The sequence below is a fragment of the Anopheles coustani genome, chromosome 3 (genome assembly GCF_943734705.1).
Source record: "Anopheles coustani chromosome 3, idAnoCousDA_361_x.2, whole genome shotgun sequence".
Classification (NCBI taxonomy): domain Eukaryota; kingdom Metazoa; phylum Arthropoda; class Insecta; order Diptera; family Culicidae; genus Anopheles; species Anopheles coustani.
Genome location: NC_071288.1, coordinates 3,225,549 through 3,244,986, shown reverse-complemented (window position 1 = coordinate 3,244,986; position 19,438 = coordinate 3,225,549). Strand labels below are relative to the sequence as shown.

Below are 19,438 nucleotides of genomic sequence, written 5' to 3'. Positions count from 1 at the left end.
AAGGTAGAACACCAAACAGGTGTGCCTGTGTTGATTCGTGCTTCAACCAAAGAGTCACCAAAAACGAATGTTAGATAATAGAAGGTCAATACCGGCAACGATACGAAGGTTGAAGAATGCTGCGCTGCTGAGACCAGCAGCGGGAAACCGGAATCAAAATACCGGTTTTTGTATTTATTCATCCATAGCCTGCTGGGTGCGCTGTTGCTGCTGCTGCTACTGGCCTGACTGGTGGCTGTGGATCGTTGGCGTTGTTATTCTCCTGCAGACAGTCACCATCATGGGACGGCTAGTGCGTGGATGTCTGGTGTTTTGTTTGCTGATAACATTAGCGAGCAGCCAAAATGAGACCACCGAGTTAACAGCACCGCCGAGCAGCGTCAGTGTGGGGATTGGAAATTTGCAACAAAGTTCCGTAAAATTTGCCCTGCAGTTCTATAAGGTGAGTGGTGTTCAAACATTTAGTGACCGTGATCGAGTGCCGTTTTATGCCGAGTTTACGCCACTTTTCTACCATCCTCCAGTATGCCACGGAGTTAGTTGATTACAATCCGAATGTAACGACAACTAACATCATCGTATCGCCGTTCTCGGTATGGAATTTGTTAGCCGTCATAACGGAAGGTGCTTCCGGGGTGACGCTAAGTGAGCTGCTCACAGCACTGAACGTCGAGTCACAGGAGCAGATTCGGAACTTCTACATTCCGTTTTTGCAAACCTTTAGGTATGTGCATCGCGAACAAGAGCCTAATGAGCTGGAGAAGTGAAAAAAAAATTAATATGGAATGGTCTTTATGCGCATTATTTTTTTGTCTTCTCCGCAACTGAAGCCTGCCCGAGCGAGATGTGCAGCTGTCAGCGGTACAGCACGTCATCACCGACGAAAACCGTCCGGTGGCGAAGGACTTTGAAACAAGTTTGGAGCATTTCTACAATCCCAACATTTTGCAACCAATGAATTTCGCTGACGTAAATCAAACGTACGAGCGCATCAATCGGTTGGTGTCGGATGCGACCAATGGGCAGATTCCGAAAGCGATAGAAATTTCCGATCTTCAGGACGCTCGCCTGATCATGCTCTCGGTGCTGTTTTTCCAAGGCCAATGGACGGTGAGTTAAAAAGCGCTAAAGTTACTGCTCGGCTGTACAGTTTATTACCTTTATTGTCGCAGGTTCCGTTTAATCGATCATTTACGACGAAAGTTCCATTCTACGATGAAAACGAGCAACCCATCGGTATGGTGGAGATGATGTTCCAACGGGGAATTTTCCCCTTTGCCGGATTCAAAGAGTTAGACGCCCAGATTTTGGAGCTACCATATGGAGAAGGACGTCATTTGAGCATGCTGCTAATTATGCCACGGAAGGGTGTTGCCCTTATGGAGGTTATCCGAAAGCTGGCTAACTACAACATGGACCACGTGTTTGAGGAGCTCGATAGGAGCCTGGTGGACTTTGACGACGACGAAGTAGAGGTTCATTTGCCAAAGTTCGAATTTAATGCCGATTATAACCTCATACCAGTCTTGGGGCAGGTGAGTAAGGAAGGACTTCTGTGTTGGTTACGTTGTCGTCAAGTACTATCCCCTTTGCATCTTGTTTTTAGATGGGAATCAAAGAGGCATTTAGCTCAAGATCGGCCAACTTTGACAAAATAACGGAACTTAATGCGATCTACATAAGCAGCGTAATACAGCAATCCAAAATCGTCGTCAACGAGGAGGGCACAACGGCAGCGGCAGTTACGACGGCAGTTTTCGCAAATAAAGCCACACCGCCACGTTTTCTGGCCAACCGGCCATTCGGCTTCATGATTGTTGCAAGAAAGGAGCGTGCTGTTCTTTTCGCTGGCCAGGTAAAACAGCCAAATTTGGTGTAAATCGGTGTTGCATGTGGAAAAGAATTATTTGCGCTATTTTTCATTTCGGGATGTACTAATAAAACAGTGGATGGAATAAACAGATTTATACTGAATTTTATCGCCCTTCATATATACATCAATTTAGATAAGGATCAATATCGCGATCCATTCGATCCGACTCAGTCTCTGCCCCAACAGCACAGGCCAGTAGTGTGTTGATGTTCTTCTCCTCTCCTGCGCCGTACACATATCCGTTCGCCTTATCAATTGCATTTTTCAACCTCAGTAAACTATTATCCCGATTGGAATCGAGTAGAAGAAATGATACTAGGCTATAGTCCTCCACCATCGAAACGATGGCCGCATTCAGTTTGGTAAATTTGCTACCGAGTCGATCCGCTTCCATGCTCTCCAACAGATAGTTGAGATCCAACACTTCTGTGTAGTATTCCACGTTAAAAGGCAGCCGGGATTCGCATTCCTTCAGCTGGTCTGCTTTACTAAGGACATTGACGTGAGGTAAACCCATTTGGAGCATCGTGTGAAGGGAGAGCAGCACGCATGAAATGAACTTGTAAGCTTCGGCGCAGTTTTGTGACTCGATAAGGTGCACTGTACACAGGTGGTATCCTAGTTGTTCTAACTTTCCAAAAATATTCTTTAAGGCATTGTTGTGTGTAAACAATTCTACTTGCCCAGGGCAATCGAATATGAAGTAATTGCTATCGATGGTTTTCAGTTGGTCCAATAACCACTGGAAGTTGGTCTCCAAGAATTCCATACAGTAGATGAGGGCTCCGTTTGGGCCTAGTTTGAATTGTTCCATGGCATCCTGCACCGTAATAAGCTGCATAATGTCGACTGCACTAGTGTATTCCATGTTATCGTTGGCGGGATCCAGATTCACGATCGTTACTTTGCGGCCAATCTTTTCGAGGAACTGTTGCATTTTGTAACAGTAGCTTGTTTTACCAGAGCCGGGTGGCCCAATTACCAGCTGTCCGTACAGCGGAGATATGCTGCGTAGTTTAGCAATACTATTTTGCATCATTATTTGTGGCGTACGGTTTCGTGCACGATTTGTTTACAACCTTTTTGCTGACACGATAATGTTTTCGAGATTCTGACAGCTAGTGATGGGTGATCCGAAATTTCTGAGATTAGTTTGAAACGGGAACGAACTTATTTAACAAAGGATTGACGACGTTTGTTTTGTTATTCCGTCAAATACTTTTTAACTGAAGAGCAGACAGCTTTATTCCGAAATCTCATCATTTATTAAAAGTCTTTACTAAATTTTTCATACTTAAAACCTCCGAAGTTACTCGTCTCAATTCAAACTGTTTGATGGGTTCGGCTCAAACAACAGGTTCGGATCGCAAACATCCCTCTAGTTGTTTCGTTGTATGTGTCAAGTGTGTCAGCACTTCATCAGCGAAGGGAAGGAATGAAAAATCAATAATACAGTAGTTCAAAGTCGAGATCCGTTCTGCGAGCTTAGTACAATCAATTGAAATAGCCACATTACCGTGAGGTTAATTGGAAAATATCAGCATTTCAGTGTAGAGTGAAATCAGTGAAAAGTGTGCGCCATGGCCGACAACGAGCAGAAAGCGATGCAGCTGATCGCGGAGGCAGAAAAGAAACTAAACTCTTCGAAAAGTTTCCTGGGCTCGCTATTTGGGTAGGTCGTCGATGCACAAACGGCGACAGCGATGCTTGGAAGAGATATCAGCAGAGCAAAATCGTGATACAAGTGACTCATCATGTTAATTTACCAACGAACGTATGGGTCACCTTTGAAGATTTCACTTTTAATGCTTATAACTTTTTCCATGTTTTTCATACGTGGGTGACTCCCACTTTCGTGGCAACCCTGGACAATGGTTGCTCTTTGTCCTACAATGCTTGCCAGGGGGTGCCTGCCGTGTGGCATGCTGTGGAGCTCACACAATCAATAATCTTCACGAGTCTTTTACGTCGTTCTAAAATTGTTTTGTTTTTTTCAACGCCATTTTTCCCAGCGGAGGTTCCAACAAAGTGGAGGAAGCGGTGGAATGCTATCAACGGGCGGCAAACATGTTTAAGATGGCCAAGAAATGGAGCCAAGCTGGATCGGCCTTCTGTGAGGCGGCAAATCTTCATGCGAAAGCGGGCAGTCGCCATGATGCTGCCTCAAATTATGTAGATGCCTCAAACTGCTACAAAAAGGTAGTACTCTTCATCGGGGTTCTATAAATTAAATTGCGCTAAAGCACTTCGATTGCGATTTTAGACCGATCCGAATGAGGCCGTCAACTGCCTGTTAAAATCCATAGACATCTACACCGACATGGGACGCTTCACTATGGCAGCCAAGCATCATCAGAGCATCGCCGAAATGTACGAAAATGAAGCAAATGATTTGGTAAGAACATAATGTGAGCCGCTTCTTCGGAAGAGACCCTTATTGAATCCGGTACATTTCCAATAAACGCACAGCAACGGGCAGTACAGCACTATGAGCAAGCGGCAGACTATTTCAAGGGCGAAGAATCGACTAGTTCGGCCAACAAGTGCATGTTGAAGGTTGCACAGTATGCGGCCCAGCTGGAGGACTACGAGAAGGCGATTCAAATTTACGAGCAAGTGGCTGGATCGTGTCTGGACAGCTCGTTGTTGAAGTACAGTGCCAAGGAGTACTTCTTCCGCGCTGCCCTTTGCCACCTGAGTGTGGATTTGTTGAACGCCCAGCACGCGCTGGAGAAATACGCACAGCAATACCCGGCGTTCCAGGACTCGCGGGAGTATAAGCTTGTGAAGGTGCTTTCAGTTCGAATTTGCTCAGGTGTTGTAAAAGAAATGGAAGTAACACATTTATCCTAAACATTCCAGGTCCTTTGCGAACACTTGGAGGAGCAGAATGTTGATGGATTCACCGAAGCCGTCAAAGAGTACGACAGCATCTCCAGGCTGGATCAGTGGTACACAACCATTTTGCTGCGCATCAAGAAGCAGGCCAACGACAATCCGGACCTGCGATAAAAAGTGCACCGAACACCCACCAGTAGGTCCTTTCGGCGTCCTCATCGAAACACGGCTCATCGAAGGCCATCACACCGCCCTTTACATTTGAATCGATTGATTTCACCGATTGTGACACAAACGTCCGGTGTTATTGTTTTCTCCTAAACATTAGGCAGTGTTGATGTTGCAACCACACTTTTAAACTCATCTATCCCACTTGTGCAACAATGGAAATTACGGAAACGACACACAAACACACAATTTTATCTTCCCTAAGTACGATACAAAAAGAAATTATTCGCTGAGTAGCAGTACAGTGTAAAAAAATATCGAACACCACCCCTAGCATAAAAATGCCACCAAGACAACCCATTTTTCTCAACAAGATCGATCCCGATACAATTGAGAGCCGATCTTGTATTGCTACACCAGCACCTCGACACAACTGTCCGCTTTCTCTTCCACCATTACGGATTACGTTGAGGCTTGGTAGCAAGCTTGTAATTTTCGTTTTGTTAATAAATCTAGCTACCGTAGGTATTAAGACGTTAAGCATTACAAAATCTAGGTAAGAGCACGTCCGTACGCGGACTGAATGAAATTACCGATGCATCTGGATTCGACAGCATACCAATTAGCGTTAAAGCCAATTATTGTGCATCGTTTATCACCGCGCTGTTTGCTGGACGTGGACATATTTTTAACTTATGTTTTGTTCTCTTGTTCGTTCCGTTCTGCAGCATAATAACAATTATACAATGCAATTGAGTGAAACAGTGCAACCCAAGCAGATAGAACGACGTTCGTTCATAGGCTAGTGAAAGCGGACCCGTTCTGCCAGACGAACCTTTTCTCATCGAAGTTGGTTGCGATGGGTGGCGGGGATCGATTGCAGTCCAGCTAAACATGCATTAGCGTTTGTGTAGTGCGGGCATTAAGATACAAAACAAAGAATAAAAAAAACTAGTAATCGTTTGCTGCAAATCGAAATAGAGCAAATAGTAAAAGCAAGTAAAAATATTTATCTTACATCTAAATCGACCGCGCAGGCAATAGAAAGTTAGAATCAATCACATTGTTACTAAAATATACCTATACTCGTGGCTATGCTGGCTCGTGTGCATATGAAGGTCCCTGCCGCATCAGCATATTTAAAATTCCTACCGAGCACCCTCAGAAGTATGTAGAAGTTGCCCGAAACTCCAAGTTCGTTGGCGTACACACACATAGAGGAATAGAACAGCGCAACAGATTAGAGGATAAGCAGAGATGCAGCTACAACTGGATGCGAAGACAAAATTATAACAACAAAACAAAAAACAAGTCAACCAACTTGGAGAATGAAATTATCACTTTCTTGATCAAAAACACACACAAGTAAATTGAACTATTGTTGTGGAAACAGTAATATTATCCTCGATAATGCGAAAAATTACGATGCGGAGGTAAACGGAAAGTACAGCTAAATATACTAATGACTACATGTTTCCAATTGAATTGCAATAACAAAATAACGTGAATGAAGTCAATAAATAAAAATCAACGCTATACACAAAATACATTGTTCATTGTTCTATCGAGGTACGGTTCCCGTAAGTATGGGTCTTTCATCTTAACAAATGCATTTATTCTCTAATTGAATCGCACCAGTCCGGTTTTCTTCATAGCATTGCCATCAAACGGGGATGCAACCCTCAATGGGATGCGAGGATTTTCCACCCTTCGCTCGAAAGGACTACAGACAGCAACGTCAGTTGTCCCAGGCGGACCGAACACCAACACTGGCAAAGGCTCGCAAGCTCTCTGCGCTGCCTTCTGTCTCGCTTTTGCTCACTGTACATTGTCAATGTCCTTGCCGTCTCCTGTCATCGTATCGAGCAGAAAGCAGGCGGTGTGTGCTTTTTGCATGCGCACGTGCGTTTGCGCGCCACTGGTATTCGTGGTGCACGTGGCAGTGTGTCCGTGCTTTCCCCCGTGCACATGTATTGGTGTCGGGGTAGCGGCGAACGAGCAAGGATAATAATACACAGGATTTTCACCCCTTCTTGCGTCGGAAAATCAGTACGAAAAAGGCCCACCACCGTCGAAGAGGGAGAGTCAAGATTGTCATCTAATCGCTCGCGTTGGAAACGGAAAAATGTTGCGTGTCGGGTGGTGTTTCTTTTGCGTGGCCACCCGAAACGGGTGAAAATTTAAAGCAAGAGATGGGAGTGCAAAACGGCTAAAACGCATACGTATCTGCAAATTATCTTCCACTGGACCGAGAACCATTTCCCTAGTGTGCACCGGATACGATTGTTGCCCACTTCCGACTGCTTCGCAAAACGGAGACCCCAGTGACGAGAGAAGAGTTTGCGGGTGTGTGGCGTAGCAGAGGGTGGCATAGAAAAATAAGTTAAAATTATGAAATCGTCTATCCGGTGGCCGGACCCAAAATGCTCCCCACCTTGCTCTGGCAATAGCACAAACCCAGTCGCAGGTACTGGTGCTAAAAAAACAACAAGGTGATGCCCATGCAACTGTGAAATAACTACTCTTATCAGCGCGACAAATCGTGATCTAAAACATATTACCGGACAATAAAAAAACACTGGCGGCAACTTTGCTGTCTCGATTAAAAAACGAGCAACGTGCATAGTGTGGAACGCTTTTGAATATGGTAGAGCCGCGTTTCGTTTTGTAGTTATTGAAAAAATTTCAACAAATTGTTTCGTCGCAAAACACATCGTACGGAATTGGAGTTACACTATTTGGGTCACTTTTTGGAACGCACTTCTGAGCTGCCGAATAGTACGCTACATTAAGCGCGGGTCGGGCAGGGCCTACAACCCACGATTCAGTATTCACTGTCCTAAAAAGCAATGCTCAGAGCGATATTGTGGTGACACGTCAGACAACAACCGTTGTCGAATCCGCCCCTTTGATAAACTCGAAAAAAAGGCGAACTGTTTCGATTGGCCACTGTTGTACGCAGATTTGATCTCTGTAGATTTGCTCAGTTTGTGGTCAGTGTCGTGTACGCTAGTGGAAAAGAATGGAAACGTGTAATCCGAAAAGTGGCCCACGCGACCAACGAGGACTGTACTAGCAAATGCAATATCTCGGCAGCGGCCATTTCGGGAATGGCTTTGGTAATGCGGGAAAACACAATTGTAGAATAAAATCATCCGAAAGCTAACATGCCAAAGCAAGCAGCGGGATATACTCGCTAGATCTAGTAAACCTTGAGCAGCAAAGGGGAGCAAAACGGAATTCGTCCTGTGGAAGTTCGTACGTGTGTTGGCAGGGCAACGAATCAAACATCCCGGGGGAGTAGACGGAAAGGAACCTCTAGTGAGGCCCGGAACGAATCAACGCAGCGTGCGGCGGAAATGTGTCTATGATGAGACTGTCGAAAGCTGTGTCGCTTAAGAAATTATTTTTCCTTGTTTTATGTTTTGCCGTACTGATACTGTTGGTGTTCAACTTGAGGTAAAGTGCCAACGAAATGCGTGTCCTGACGAGGAAATTGCTAACCGTTGTGTACTTCCTCTTTCTCCGTAGGGACAAAGATTGGAGCACAAAATCGCCACATGTGCTGTATGCGAGAGAAGAATACCAGCAGGATGAAATTAACGCACAGAACGAGGTACGCCACCAGCATAGCCACGAAACACCGTGTCGTGATAAATTATTTAAGCTTAAACAAGCGATTAACAAGCCATCAGATAAACTAAACAATTGTCGCATGTCATTAAGCCAATCGTCATGCAGAAGTAGTAGATGGATAACGGTCTATTTCATTTCAGCCATCTGTCACAACTGAAACTCTGGAAGTGGTCGATCGTGGTGAGAAGGAGAACGAAATCGTCGACTACGTCAAGCCGCGGTCCGATGAACGGTCTAAGGACAACACGTTGACCGCTTCCGATTTGCCGTGGTACTTCTCGCAGGGCATGAGATATCCGAAGCCGGCGAGGCGGAACCGGAAGACAAACAAACGGGTCGCACGCCTGCTGCCAAGTGAAACATCCCGGGGCGATCGCATCAGTAACCAGCTTATGTTCGTGCCACCAAACTACGAGACAATCAAAAGGAAGGGCAAGCTGAAAACGATCCTGCTCTACAACGGCCTGAGCCCGTGGAATGTGAAAGCCGGAAGGGATGTGTTTCTCAGCTCAAAGTGCCCGGTGTCGACGTGCACGATCACGGCCCAGCGGGAGAAGGCCTCGACGGCCGATCTGGTGCTGTACAAAGATCATTACATCCCGCCCGCTGTTCCCCGGTCGCCTTATCAGATCTACATGATGTACTTCCTGGAGTGTCCGTACCATACGCAGCACGTCAAGTACGCGGATGCGTTCAACTGGACAGCTACCTACAGGTATGGTATCACCACTTATTCTCCCACGATCCTAGACTAACGCACACCGCATGTGCTCTACTCCTTTCCACTCCAGAAAAGACAGTGATATTGTGGCCCCGTACGAGAAGTGGGAATACTTCGATCCTCGCATACGGCAGGTGGAGCAGGATCGAAACTATGCGCTTAACAAGACGCGCAAGGTGGCCTGGTTTGTGTCCAACTGCGGTGCACGCAATGGGCGCCTTCAGTATGCCCACGAGTTGCAGAAATATATACAGGTGAGCATAAGCGAGGCTTCAAACATTCATGCACCGCATAATACTAAACGGTCCTACTACGAAATCCCTCCCAGGTCGACATCTATGGCGCCTGTGGATCGTTCAAATGTTCGCGCAGCACCGCGGAACGCTGCTTCGAGATCCTAGACCGGGACTACAAGTTCTATCTTGCCTTCGAGAACTCCAACTGCAAGGACTACATCACGGAGAAGTTCTTCGTCAATGCCTTAACACGCAACGTGCTGCCAATCGTAATGGGTGCCCGGCCGGAGGATTACGAGGCGAGCTCCCCGCAAAAGTCCTACATCCACGTGGACGAGTTCGGGTCGCCGCGGGAGCTGGCCGAGTATTTGCACCTGCTCGACCGCAACGACGAGCTGTACAACTCGTACTTCAAGTGGAAGGGCACGGGCGAGTTCATCAACACGTACTACTGGTGCCGGGTGTGTGCGATGCTGCACGACGACGCGTCCTTCCGGAAGCCCAAGTGGTACGATGACATTAACGACTGGTGGCGCGGACCGGGCGTCTGCACCAACGGGTCGTGGCGCAACTTTCGGGCCCGCAATCCCGAAAAGCCGGCCTCCGACAGCCGATGAATAACGATGGACCGGACGCCACACCCTATGCTCCATTTTTATCGTACCAATCGTTGGTCAGTATTTGCATTACTATTTCAACAACGCTCCTAGATACCGCGGCTGCGGTAGAGGCGACAACAAACACATGTATTATAGCAAAGTTCCTTTGAATAATGCGCATAATATCGCACTCGCGAATTCCGGCCAACTCTGGTTGGCCGCATTCGAGTTGCGTTTATTCGTAGTATAATTTCGATAGAGCCATATGTTACCTTTCTAGTTCGTTAGATAATTATTTATTTCACTTTACCGTGATAAGGAGCGCGTCGATAAGGAGAATAAGTGCTATTTATAGATCTCTCATCGAGTATTCAATCAGCCGGCTTAATTTTTTCAACAGATTTGTAATTGGTAAATTAAACAAAAAGCACAAGCGAAAGATATAAAATCTGATGCGTTTTGTGAGAAATGTGTGCTGGAGTTTACGTCTCATCAAGAATTTTCTCTTTCTCTGTAAATCCAATTATGTTGCATAGCAGAATAATTTAAACGTTTTTCCAAATACATTGTCTCTTTTGATGTAGATAAAACAGTACTTCGGGTGTAGCAAAAGTTATTCTTGCCCAAAGAAACACAAATCTCATTAAATTCCGATACATGAGTTACGTTTGAGTTCATCAGAAAATGGTTTATTACTTAAAAGTGTTTGTACTTATGGCACATACTAAATTCTAAACGTATACAAGTAATATTGGGGAAACAAATTAGCAAAACAAGAAAATTGAAGGACAGAAATTCGGATCGGATTAAAAACGGGAGCTTTTAAGCTTAACGACGAGATCCTTAATATCAGCTTGAGGTTGTTTTGTTAGCAGCTTCATTAGTATTTTACGCTTTAGCGCTTCAGCCTCCACCGTTTTAGAGAGCTTAAATGGAAAAGAGTAAGAAATTCAATGTTTGCACTAACCTGGCGGAAGCTAAGGGATGGTCAATCATGCCATCCGACGACTCACCTCATAAGCCCGTTTAATGATAGCCGACGGCATTCCCGCAAGCTTTGCTGCGTTGAACCCGTACGACTTTGGGCACGCACCGTCGGTGTACCGATAGAGGAACGTTACCGTTTCCTGCGTCGGATCATCACTTTCTTCATTCTCCACCATGCAGGCCTGCCAAACGAAAGACAAAGACAAAAAAGAAAAGCTAGCACCGTTGGCACAAAACAACATGTAATGCCCATTTGAATTGCTTACCATATGACCGAGAGTGATACGTGGATCATCGTGGAAATTGTCCACCAGATTATGGTAGTGCGTCGAGAAGATGGTTCTGCACTTCAGGTCGGCCAAAAAGTGCACCACAGCACCAGCAACGGCCGTACCGTCGTAGGTGGCGGTTCCACGGCCCAGCTCGTCCAACAACACCAGACTGTCGCGCGTGGCGTGCTTCAGAATTGCGGAAGTTTCATTCAACTCCACCAAGAACGTGCTGTGGCCGGCCATAATATCATCGCTTGCACCAAGCCTTGTGAAGATTCGATCGATTAGCGTCATGCGGCAGCTTTGGGCAGGAATGCGCGAACCAATCTGGGCCATGATTGCCAGCAGACCGACCTGACGCATCAGCGTACTCTTACCACCCATGTTGGGTCCGGTAAGCAGCACCAGACTTGCCCCATTCTCTTTTTCGACGGCACCCATGGTGATACCGTTTGGAATGTAATTTTCGGCCGCGTCCGCACCGATGCACGGATGAATACCTTCCTCCAGTTCGATGAGAGACTGTTGGCCGGCGTGTTTCTTTTCCACCAGTTCCGGCACACACGCAGCTCCCTCGGAGCGAGCATATACGGCCAGCGAGGTGAGAACGTCAAGCGTTGCCACCAACTCGACGCAGCTCTTCCACATGTCGTACTCGAGCGAGAACTTTTCAAAGATACGCCTCGCCAGATCCTTCAGGACGGCTTTGCGTCGGTCTTCGAGTTGCATCATTTGCCGGAGAAACTGGCGCGTTTCATCGGTGTGGAATCGCTTGACGGCGTTCTTGCCCTTTCTGGTGCCCTCCAGGGTGTACTCGCTGGTTGCTTTCTTCGCTCGCGATTCCGGCACTTCCAGCTGGAAGCGCTTTTTATCGTTTCCAAAGTACACCACGTTGCAGCCGAAGTACTTGCTCTGCTCTTCGCGGTATTCCTCCAGTTCGCGCTTCAACGACTCGATATCCTGCTCGACCGCGTCGTACTCCTCATCGACGCCTTTCTCCGGTGCAATCACGCCTCCCTGCATTGCCTTCTCGTGGTCGAACGCATTATCGAAGAACTTTATTTGCGTCTCCATGTGCTTAGGAAAGCTTCCATCTGCGTTGGTGCTGGGTGTTTGCGTCAGGCGGACCAATAGCTTAGCGTTGACGCCAGAGAAGAGCTCCGGTAGGGCAAGTAGAGAGCGGAACCCATTCAGTGTGGCAATAAAATCGCCAATCTTTTTCTTCCCGTACGAATGCTCCTCGTACAGGATGGCCCGACCGGCGGGATGATTGCGGCTGCATTTGGCATTTCCGAAACCATGGATTTGTGCGAGCAGTCGCTCCAGGTCGGGCAGCTGCCCGAGCACCTGACGGACGTCCTGCAATAGGCTGACGTTTTCAATCAGCTCACTAACGGCTTCCTGGCGTTCGAGGATCACCGTCCTTTCGCAGCTCGGTGCACACACCCAGTGATGAAACAGGCGCTTGCCGAACTTTGTGCAGCAATGGTCCATCCTCTCGATGAGCGATCCTTCCATTCCAACAACTTTCAAATTATTCAGCGTGATCGAATCAAGCACCATGTATCGATTGGCGTTCGCATCGGCGATACGATCGTTTCCGGATAGGATTCCTCTCTGCTCATCTAGAGGAACGTACTCTTCGAAGGAGGCCAACGAGAGGACCTGCTGATCGAGCAAGCAACGCTGCAGATACCATACGCATCCTCCAAGAGCTTTCAGCGCGAGCTGATGAGATTCCTTCGGCGTCAGCCCCAAGCTGTCCGTGTCGTCAACGAGCGTGCGAAGCACTTGGGGCCACTTGGATGATTCGTTGGCTGAACCACCGTAGAAATTCTCCGCCAGATACTTTAGCGTCTTTTCGCCGGACCAAAACTGACTCTCATTTGTGAGAGCTTCACGTTTTACGTTCGCCAATAGTGTTTTAAATATGCGCTGCGTTCCACTAGTGCCGATATTGCGCTCGTGAAGCATAAGTACGGGCGGATAGTGCGACAGCAAAGTTAGCAACCGTGACTGTTGATGGTCGTCCTCAAACTCGCCGACGTGGAACCGGCCAATCGACGTGTCGATAAAACAAACACCATACCGAGCACCGGATAACGCTTGGCGGGCGGCTGACTCCACGATGGCCATCATGTATCGGGGCTGATGGTTGGCCGTTATTCGCACCTGTTGGCCAAACACCTCCGTACCCTTCAGCGTCACCTGGCATATCTCGCGCCGAACCACTCGGTCAAACTTGGTGACGGAGCGCATAGATTTGCACCTGTCCTGCATCATTTCCGGTGTTTCCGTTTGTTCCACGCGAGCCACTTTGTAGCCCTTTTCGACGAGCGTGGTTGACATGCGATCGTAGGCCTGCTCCGGGAAACCCGAGTGGGCAAACTCGCCCTTCATGAAGGAAAACCCGAGCTCCTTCACACCTACCTCGGCGTCCATGTGGTAAAGCTCGTAGAACTTGCCAACTTTGAAAAACAGTACACAGTCAAAGTTGTTGCTTTTGAGTTCCCACCATTGATGCATAGCCTAAGAATAGATAACAAGTCCAATTAAAATGACTTCCATTAAGCGACATTTGGCTCTACTTACCGGTGTGAGTGTGGTTTTGAAGGACTCTGGCACGAACAGTGTTCTACCATCGTACTTCTCATGTCCCGGACGATGACCGTGGATATCTTTGATCTTATTTGGCTTTAAGAAATCCAACTTTTGATGAGCCCACACGGTCGGCTCGTCCAAAGTGGTTTTCAGCTCATCCGTCCCATTGTTTTCGGGCTCGAGTTTGATCTTTTTTTGTACGGGTTCATCCGGCTGCTCTTCGGCGCGCTCCTCAGCATCTTGTGATTTTTTCTTTGTGATTTTCGCATTGCTGGAAGTTTCTTCTACTTCGTCCGGACGTTCGAATGACGAAAGTTCGAAACGTTTTGTTCCCGTTTCTACATCGTGATCGTTATTATTATTGTGCTGTCGGTTTTCCTCGTTTTCTCCGGAGCCATCATCATCTTCAGGGTCATCAAATACTATGACGCGACGGCGTTTCTTTCGACTAATGATTTCCTCTTCGTCATCATCATCGTCCTTTACAGTGGGTACTACAGCCTTCTTTTCTTCCTTTACTACTTCAAGCTCCTTCTTTATGGCCGATTTAGCTTTCGGTGTACCGCTGCTTACTTTGGAGGCAGACTTCGATGCCAGTGCACTGGTGGGAGTTGAGGGATTGGTTATTTTCTTCGCGCTCGCCGGCGAACGAGCGAAGTAATGAAGCAAAGTGTTGGGAGAGTTAGGAATTTTATCCTTGCTGCTTTTGGACATTTTACCAAGCTACAAAAGTGAGATATATTCACACGAAAACACGCGATCACAAATGGTAACCCGCAAATAATTGACAACAAAAATGCGCGCGATTACCAGCTTGCGATGGCAACCGTTGGACGAACCCAGCAGTCCGTGAACCCAGCGATCGATTCATAGTTCCGGAGCGTAGATTAAAAAAAAACGAAAAATCCGTTATGGATTATTTACGGTGCATAGCAAACTATTAACAAAATTTTAATTTATACTCGATCTTGGAAGTGGGATATTAAAATACCATAGTTCGCCGTATTGTACTTCAATTGATTTTTAATTTGAATGAGCAATTGCGACAATGCAACATTTTTTTGTTATCGAAAAATATGTCTTTCGCGCTGTGATCTGTGACTTTCGGAGTTGAATAATGTGATCAATCTACGTTGATGACCGTTTCTTTGGTATAATTAACAAACTTGTTTTATTATAAATGTTGAAAATCTCACGATGCGTTACTCTAACTGGTATTAGTGTACAGAAAATCAATATTTGTTTGTTCTCTTAGTGTGAAGAGTGAGTGAACAATTATATTATTGGTTATCATTTTGCTAATCTGTTTTGATCGCGGGTTTTTATTCAAACCTTACATGTTTTACAGTGTTTGGTGGTGCTGATGACTTGTCATTGTCATTCTGTGATTATGGTGGTAACGTTGCACATTTGCTTATTGTCCCGCCAGGGCGTGGGAAGCACCGTCTCATTAAAATAGAACTAAGTATAATTTGATTTACTAGCCTAGCGTTTACTTACGAGAGTATGTTTGTCTTTTTTTAAGTTTCCGTTTCGTTTTATAAACTCTACATTCTTTACCACAAACTACCGGGCCACCATGACTGGGCTGCGCAGCTCTACTGCCAACTTCTACTTCGCTGTAGTATAAAAGTACGGGTGCGTTTGGTAAAGACTAGAAAAATAAAACACGATTCAAGGCACTTACTCGGCTTGCTTAAGAAATAAAAAAGAAAGAGAATAATAATAATAATAATAATAATAATAATAGATATAAATCAAAATACATTGAAATCAGTTTAAGATGGATAAGTAATTGGATGTCTTTTCAGTGTTCAAAAGGACCGTCCTAATAACACAGGTATATCAGGGTATGGGTAATAACAACCATAGATACTGCGGATCAAATGTTGTCTTCTGAATGCCCACGCAACGTTTGTCTCTAGTCTAGTTTGATAAAAGAAGGCACAAGTCGGCGCGAATGCTGGGTCTTGATCGGGATTTCTTGTGACAATCTGAGAAAAGATGGGGAAAATGTCTTGAAAGTTTTGCTAATTCGCATGTTCAGGATGACCAGTGGAAAAGGATTGTCCGAAATAAGTTCTTACACAGAGGTCTATACAAAGTATTGTCTTACTATCACAGCTAGGGAACAACTTTAAATAACTGGAACTAATAGAAAATATGTAAAAAGAACCAAAATTGAACCAAAATCCAAAAAATAAGAGAAACAAGACTAGTGAAAAGCATTAAAAGACGCACGACGAATAAGAGTCATGTGTATGAGGCTCGTGAGCGCCTCCTTGGGCGTTTGACGAGTCGTGTGAGGGCGTAACAATGTTAAACCCTTCTTATTAGTGTATAGCGTAGTTGTTTAACCTAATGTCTTTTTCAAGTAAATTCCGCAAGGCAACAAGGCCAGTGCTTTTTCATGATCCTTAAGGCAAGGTCTTTTAAGGCGCCTTCTTCTTCCCATCCCCCACGCAAATTAAGCGCTGGTCTTTGGGGGTGGATGATTTAAATGTCTTTGTCGGATTTCTTCGGAGTAGTGAGATTGTTAGAATTGTTGTCGGACTTCTGGTCCTCCGTTTTGATGTCGTGGTCGGCCTTCGGCTCGCACTCCAGCTCACTGTCACGCTTGCCTTCGCTGGTCGGCGCTCCCGTGAATTCCGTCATGGAGGAGGGCGGAAGCGACGAGTTGCCGGCCGAAGAAATCAACGCGTTGGCCGTGGCGGTTTGGTTGAACAGCAGTGCGGACTTGTGGTGCGCGACCATCGACTGTAGAATCGATGGAATAACGCTGCCCTGGGAGGTTAGGGTGGCGAGAAGGTTCGTGGTCTGTTGCTGTTGCTGCTGCTGCTGCTGGTTCAGGATGGCAGCGGCCTGCTGGTCAGTGAGTACGTCCTGCTTTGGCAATTGCCCGTATGAGTTGACTTTCGAGCGCTTCCGCTTGGTTTCCGGATCGCAGGGGCTTGGTGTTCCCGGGTGCCGGTAGGAGACGTGCTTGCGCAGTGCATCCTTGCTGCGAGACACGTGAGAACACACCTGACAAGCGTATCTATCAAGCAAGAGAGTGGAAAACGTGTTAGACGGACGGACGGATAGCATATGTTAACGAGTGAAGTACTGGGCGCCTCCATTGACAGCTCACTCACAGCTCACTCGAATTCTCACTACTCACCGTACGTTTTGATGCGTTTCCAGGTGAACGCGAAGGTTATATTGATTGCTGAGCTGCTTGTTGCAGATCACACACGTGGCGTAGAGCTTCGAAGATGGCGGCTTTGGCGAAGGTTGCTGCTGCTGCTGTTGCATTGCCGCTAGTTGAGATGAATGCTCCAGAAGAGGCGACTTGATGAGGCTTTCATTATCTCCTGTTCCTGCTCCTCCACCACCTCCTGACATGGTGCCCGGTAGGGTAGTGATCGCTAGAGTCGTGGCCGTACCAATGGGCGATGCGCGTGTGTTCGTGTTGGAAGCCGCATTCGGGTGCGACGACTCTAGGCTAAAATTTTCCGGCGTCTTCGAGGCGCCTTCGTTGGTGAGGAAGTTGTGCGCTAGGTAAGAACCCTGCATGCTACTGACTGGGGTCACGGTGGGTGGTTTGCTGAATTGCTGCAACGACAGCGAATGTTGTTTTCCGTTACCCTGTTGTTCGGCAGACGGCTTAAAGCCTAACAACTGTCGCTCGAACGAGTTGGCCACGTTGGCCACCGACTGCAAGGGTAAGTTTTCCGTAATTTTCTCCAGCTTCTTCCGCTTGTTTGTGACCGTATCCTGCGCGTTCAATGTCTTGCGAGCGTTACCCACTTGGTGGGTAACACGCCCGGCATCGTCCAAACCTGGTGTTTGGGCAGTCGGTGTAGTCGGTACCGAACCGTACGATTGACTCAACTGCTGCATGGTATCGGAAAGATCTTCCTCCTTCAACTTCATGCCGAGCAGTAGCGGGCCATTGGCTAGCTTACAGTCCCTGGAACCGTCACTAGCGTTACCAGCGTTACCGAAGATGGCGGGCGGTGCTAGTGCGTGTTGATGTTGCGCCAGACGAAGCGGCGTACCCGAACGGTGCGGAGGATGATGTTGTTTTTCCTTCATCATCGCATCTTCCGCCAGTCGGCTCAGTTCGTTCATCTTCCAGAGAGTCTCCGTCGATAGTGGTTCATTCCGATCGGGGTCATACCGAGCGTACATATGGATCGGTGTTGTTGTCTTCGATGTGGCGTGATTTCTGGCAACGGAGTTACTTCCACCGGCATGCCCGTTACTATCATTTCCGGGAAGAATACCACTGGAGCTTCCATTGTTAGCTGCCGACGATTGCGGGCTATTGGACGCTCCAGAATTGGTGGCTAGGTTGAGGGCTTGCGGAAAGATTTGTGACCCAAAGTGGTACGGCGTCCGCGGGAAGAAGCTGTCGACGGGTGAGGACACTTTCATCGTGTGATATGGGGACGGTACGTCGGAATCCCTTGAAGAGGACGCTTCGGTGGATGGTGTTGTTGATTTGTTAGGGTTCTGCGAAAGAATCGGATGGTTAGATTAGAATTGGTTTGAAGTAGAAATAACCTTGTTGTTCCATTCATACCCCATTGAAATCGGCCAAACCCTTGATGCCCAGTGTCTCGGCCAGCGAGAGTAGCACCGATATCTGAGCCTCGTACACGTTCACCTCGCCAGAGTACATGAAGGTGATCAGCGCAGCCACGGCGTGGTAGGAGGCACCGGGTAGAACCACCACCGGATATTGCGCTCCGTCCAGTGTGCGAAACAGCTCGGAGAAGAACGTACTGCACGCGCTCAGCACGACCCGATGCGCCTTAATCTTCTGCCCGTCCGCCATTAGCGTTACATCCGTTAGGTGCGACTGATCGAGTAGTATCGGTAGCGAACTCAGCAGACTCGCCTGCCATCATGGAGAGAGTGGAGATTAGAGTCGTGCGAAACAATTCCGTCCACATTGACGCAATGGAGAAACGATGGAATGTGTTAAAAATAGAAAGATGGATATCGGCTCTCAATGCGAGTTGGCCAAAGTCTCTGAAGCAAAAATGCCATCGGAGAAGGAACCGAACGGAGAAGGATGCCTTACCTGATGGTTATGCCATCGAAGGCAGAATTGCTGCGGACTTGAACTGCCGGCCCCTGCTCCTGGCATTCCTGAACCACCACCACCTACTCCGCCTCCGCCGCCTCCTCCTCCTCCAACACCGCCACCGCAGCTACTGGGTCGACCTCCAAGGGTGTGCGTGTTGGCGGCGTCCATTTTTAAAAATAAAGGCCAATTTTAGGTCACTTGAACGGACGGAAGAACGGCTGCAATGGTAAGAGCGACACTCACGGTGAGCGATCAGCGAGATGCACTTCACGGCGGCTTCCAATGCGGTCGAGAAGCAGAGAGTTGCACCAGCCAGAGTTGCATCGTGCCGTACAGTGATTAAAAACAACAAACCAAGAAAACAATGCAAAACAAAAAAAACGTACACACACACAAACCGAGTTCCTACGTTCGGTGGAAAACATTGGCA

At 47.2% G+C, this 19,438-nt stretch overlaps 6 protein-coding genes across 6 annotated transcripts; 3 read left to right on the top strand and 3 right to left on the bottom strand.

Moving 5' to 3' along the window:
* Positions 1 to 109: 109 nt before the first annotated feature.
* On the top strand, positions 110 to 1,963 carry LOC131258574 (serine protease inhibitor 77Ba). Its single transcript, XM_058259959.1, has 5 exons — positions 110 to 442; positions 525 to 724; positions 831 to 1,110; positions 1,173 to 1,535; positions 1,607 to 1,963. The coding sequence occupies exons 1-5, from the start codon at positions 281 to 283 to the stop codon at positions 1,877 to 1,879; spliced, it is 1,278 nt and encodes a 425-aa protein (XP_058115942.1). The 5' UTR covers positions 110 to 280; the 3' UTR covers positions 1,880 to 1,963.
* Positions 1,628 to 2,946, bottom strand: LOC131259071 (GPN-loop GTPase 2). Its single transcript, XM_058260529.1, has one exon. It carries the CDS (start codon positions 2,910 to 2,912, stop codon positions 1,998 to 2,000), a length of 915 nt encoding a protein of 304 aa, XP_058116512.1. The 5' UTR covers positions 2,913 to 2,946; the 3' UTR covers positions 1,628 to 1,997.
* A 378-nt stretch (positions 2,947 to 3,324) lies between these two features.
* LOC131259168 (alpha-soluble NSF attachment protein) lies at positions 3,325 to 6,410 on the top strand. The gene is made up of 5 exons (XM_058260642.1): positions 3,325 to 3,545; positions 3,886 to 4,072; positions 4,137 to 4,268; positions 4,343 to 4,663; positions 4,736 to 6,410. Exons 1-5 carry the CDS (start codon positions 3,454 to 3,456, stop codon positions 4,883 to 4,885), a joined length of 882 nt encoding a protein of 293 aa, XP_058116625.1. The 5' UTR covers positions 3,325 to 3,453; the 3' UTR covers positions 4,886 to 6,410.
* A 1,829-nt stretch (positions 6,411 to 8,239) lies between these two features.
* On the top strand, positions 8,240 to 10,089 carry LOC131272805 (glycoprotein 3-alpha-L-fucosyltransferase A). Its single transcript, XM_058274704.1, has 5 exons — positions 8,240 to 8,338; positions 8,411 to 8,495; positions 8,656 to 9,230; positions 9,307 to 9,490; positions 9,565 to 10,089. Exons 1-5 carry the CDS (start codon positions 8,247 to 8,249, stop codon positions 10,087 to 10,089), a joined length of 1,461 nt encoding a protein of 486 aa, XP_058130687.1. The 5' UTR covers positions 8,240 to 8,246.
* Positions 10,090 to 10,719: 630 nt separating this feature from the next.
* On the bottom strand, positions 10,720 to 14,679 carry LOC131272616 (probable DNA mismatch repair protein Msh6). The gene is made up of 4 exons (XM_058274468.1): positions 13,923 to 14,679; positions 11,325 to 13,859; positions 11,085 to 11,240; positions 10,720 to 10,997 (listed from the first exon to the last, which is right to left on the bottom strand). Exons 1-4 carry the CDS (start codon positions 14,643 to 14,645, stop codon positions 10,878 to 10,880), a joined length of 3,534 nt encoding a protein of 1,177 aa, XP_058130451.1. The 5' UTR covers positions 14,646 to 14,679; the 3' UTR covers positions 10,720 to 10,877.
* Positions 14,680 to 16,427: 1,748 nt separating this feature from the next.
* Positions 16,428 to 19,176, bottom strand: LOC131260199 (broad-complex core protein isoforms 1/2/3/4/5). The gene is made up of 4 exons (XM_058261877.1): positions 19,003 to 19,176; positions 18,499 to 18,816; positions 17,092 to 18,428; positions 16,428 to 16,968 (listed from the first exon to the last, which is right to left on the bottom strand). Exons 1-4 carry the CDS (start codon positions 19,174 to 19,176, stop codon positions 16,428 to 16,430), a joined length of 2,370 nt encoding a protein of 789 aa, XP_058117860.1.
* Between the last annotated feature and the right edge of the window lie 262 nt (positions 19,177 to 19,438).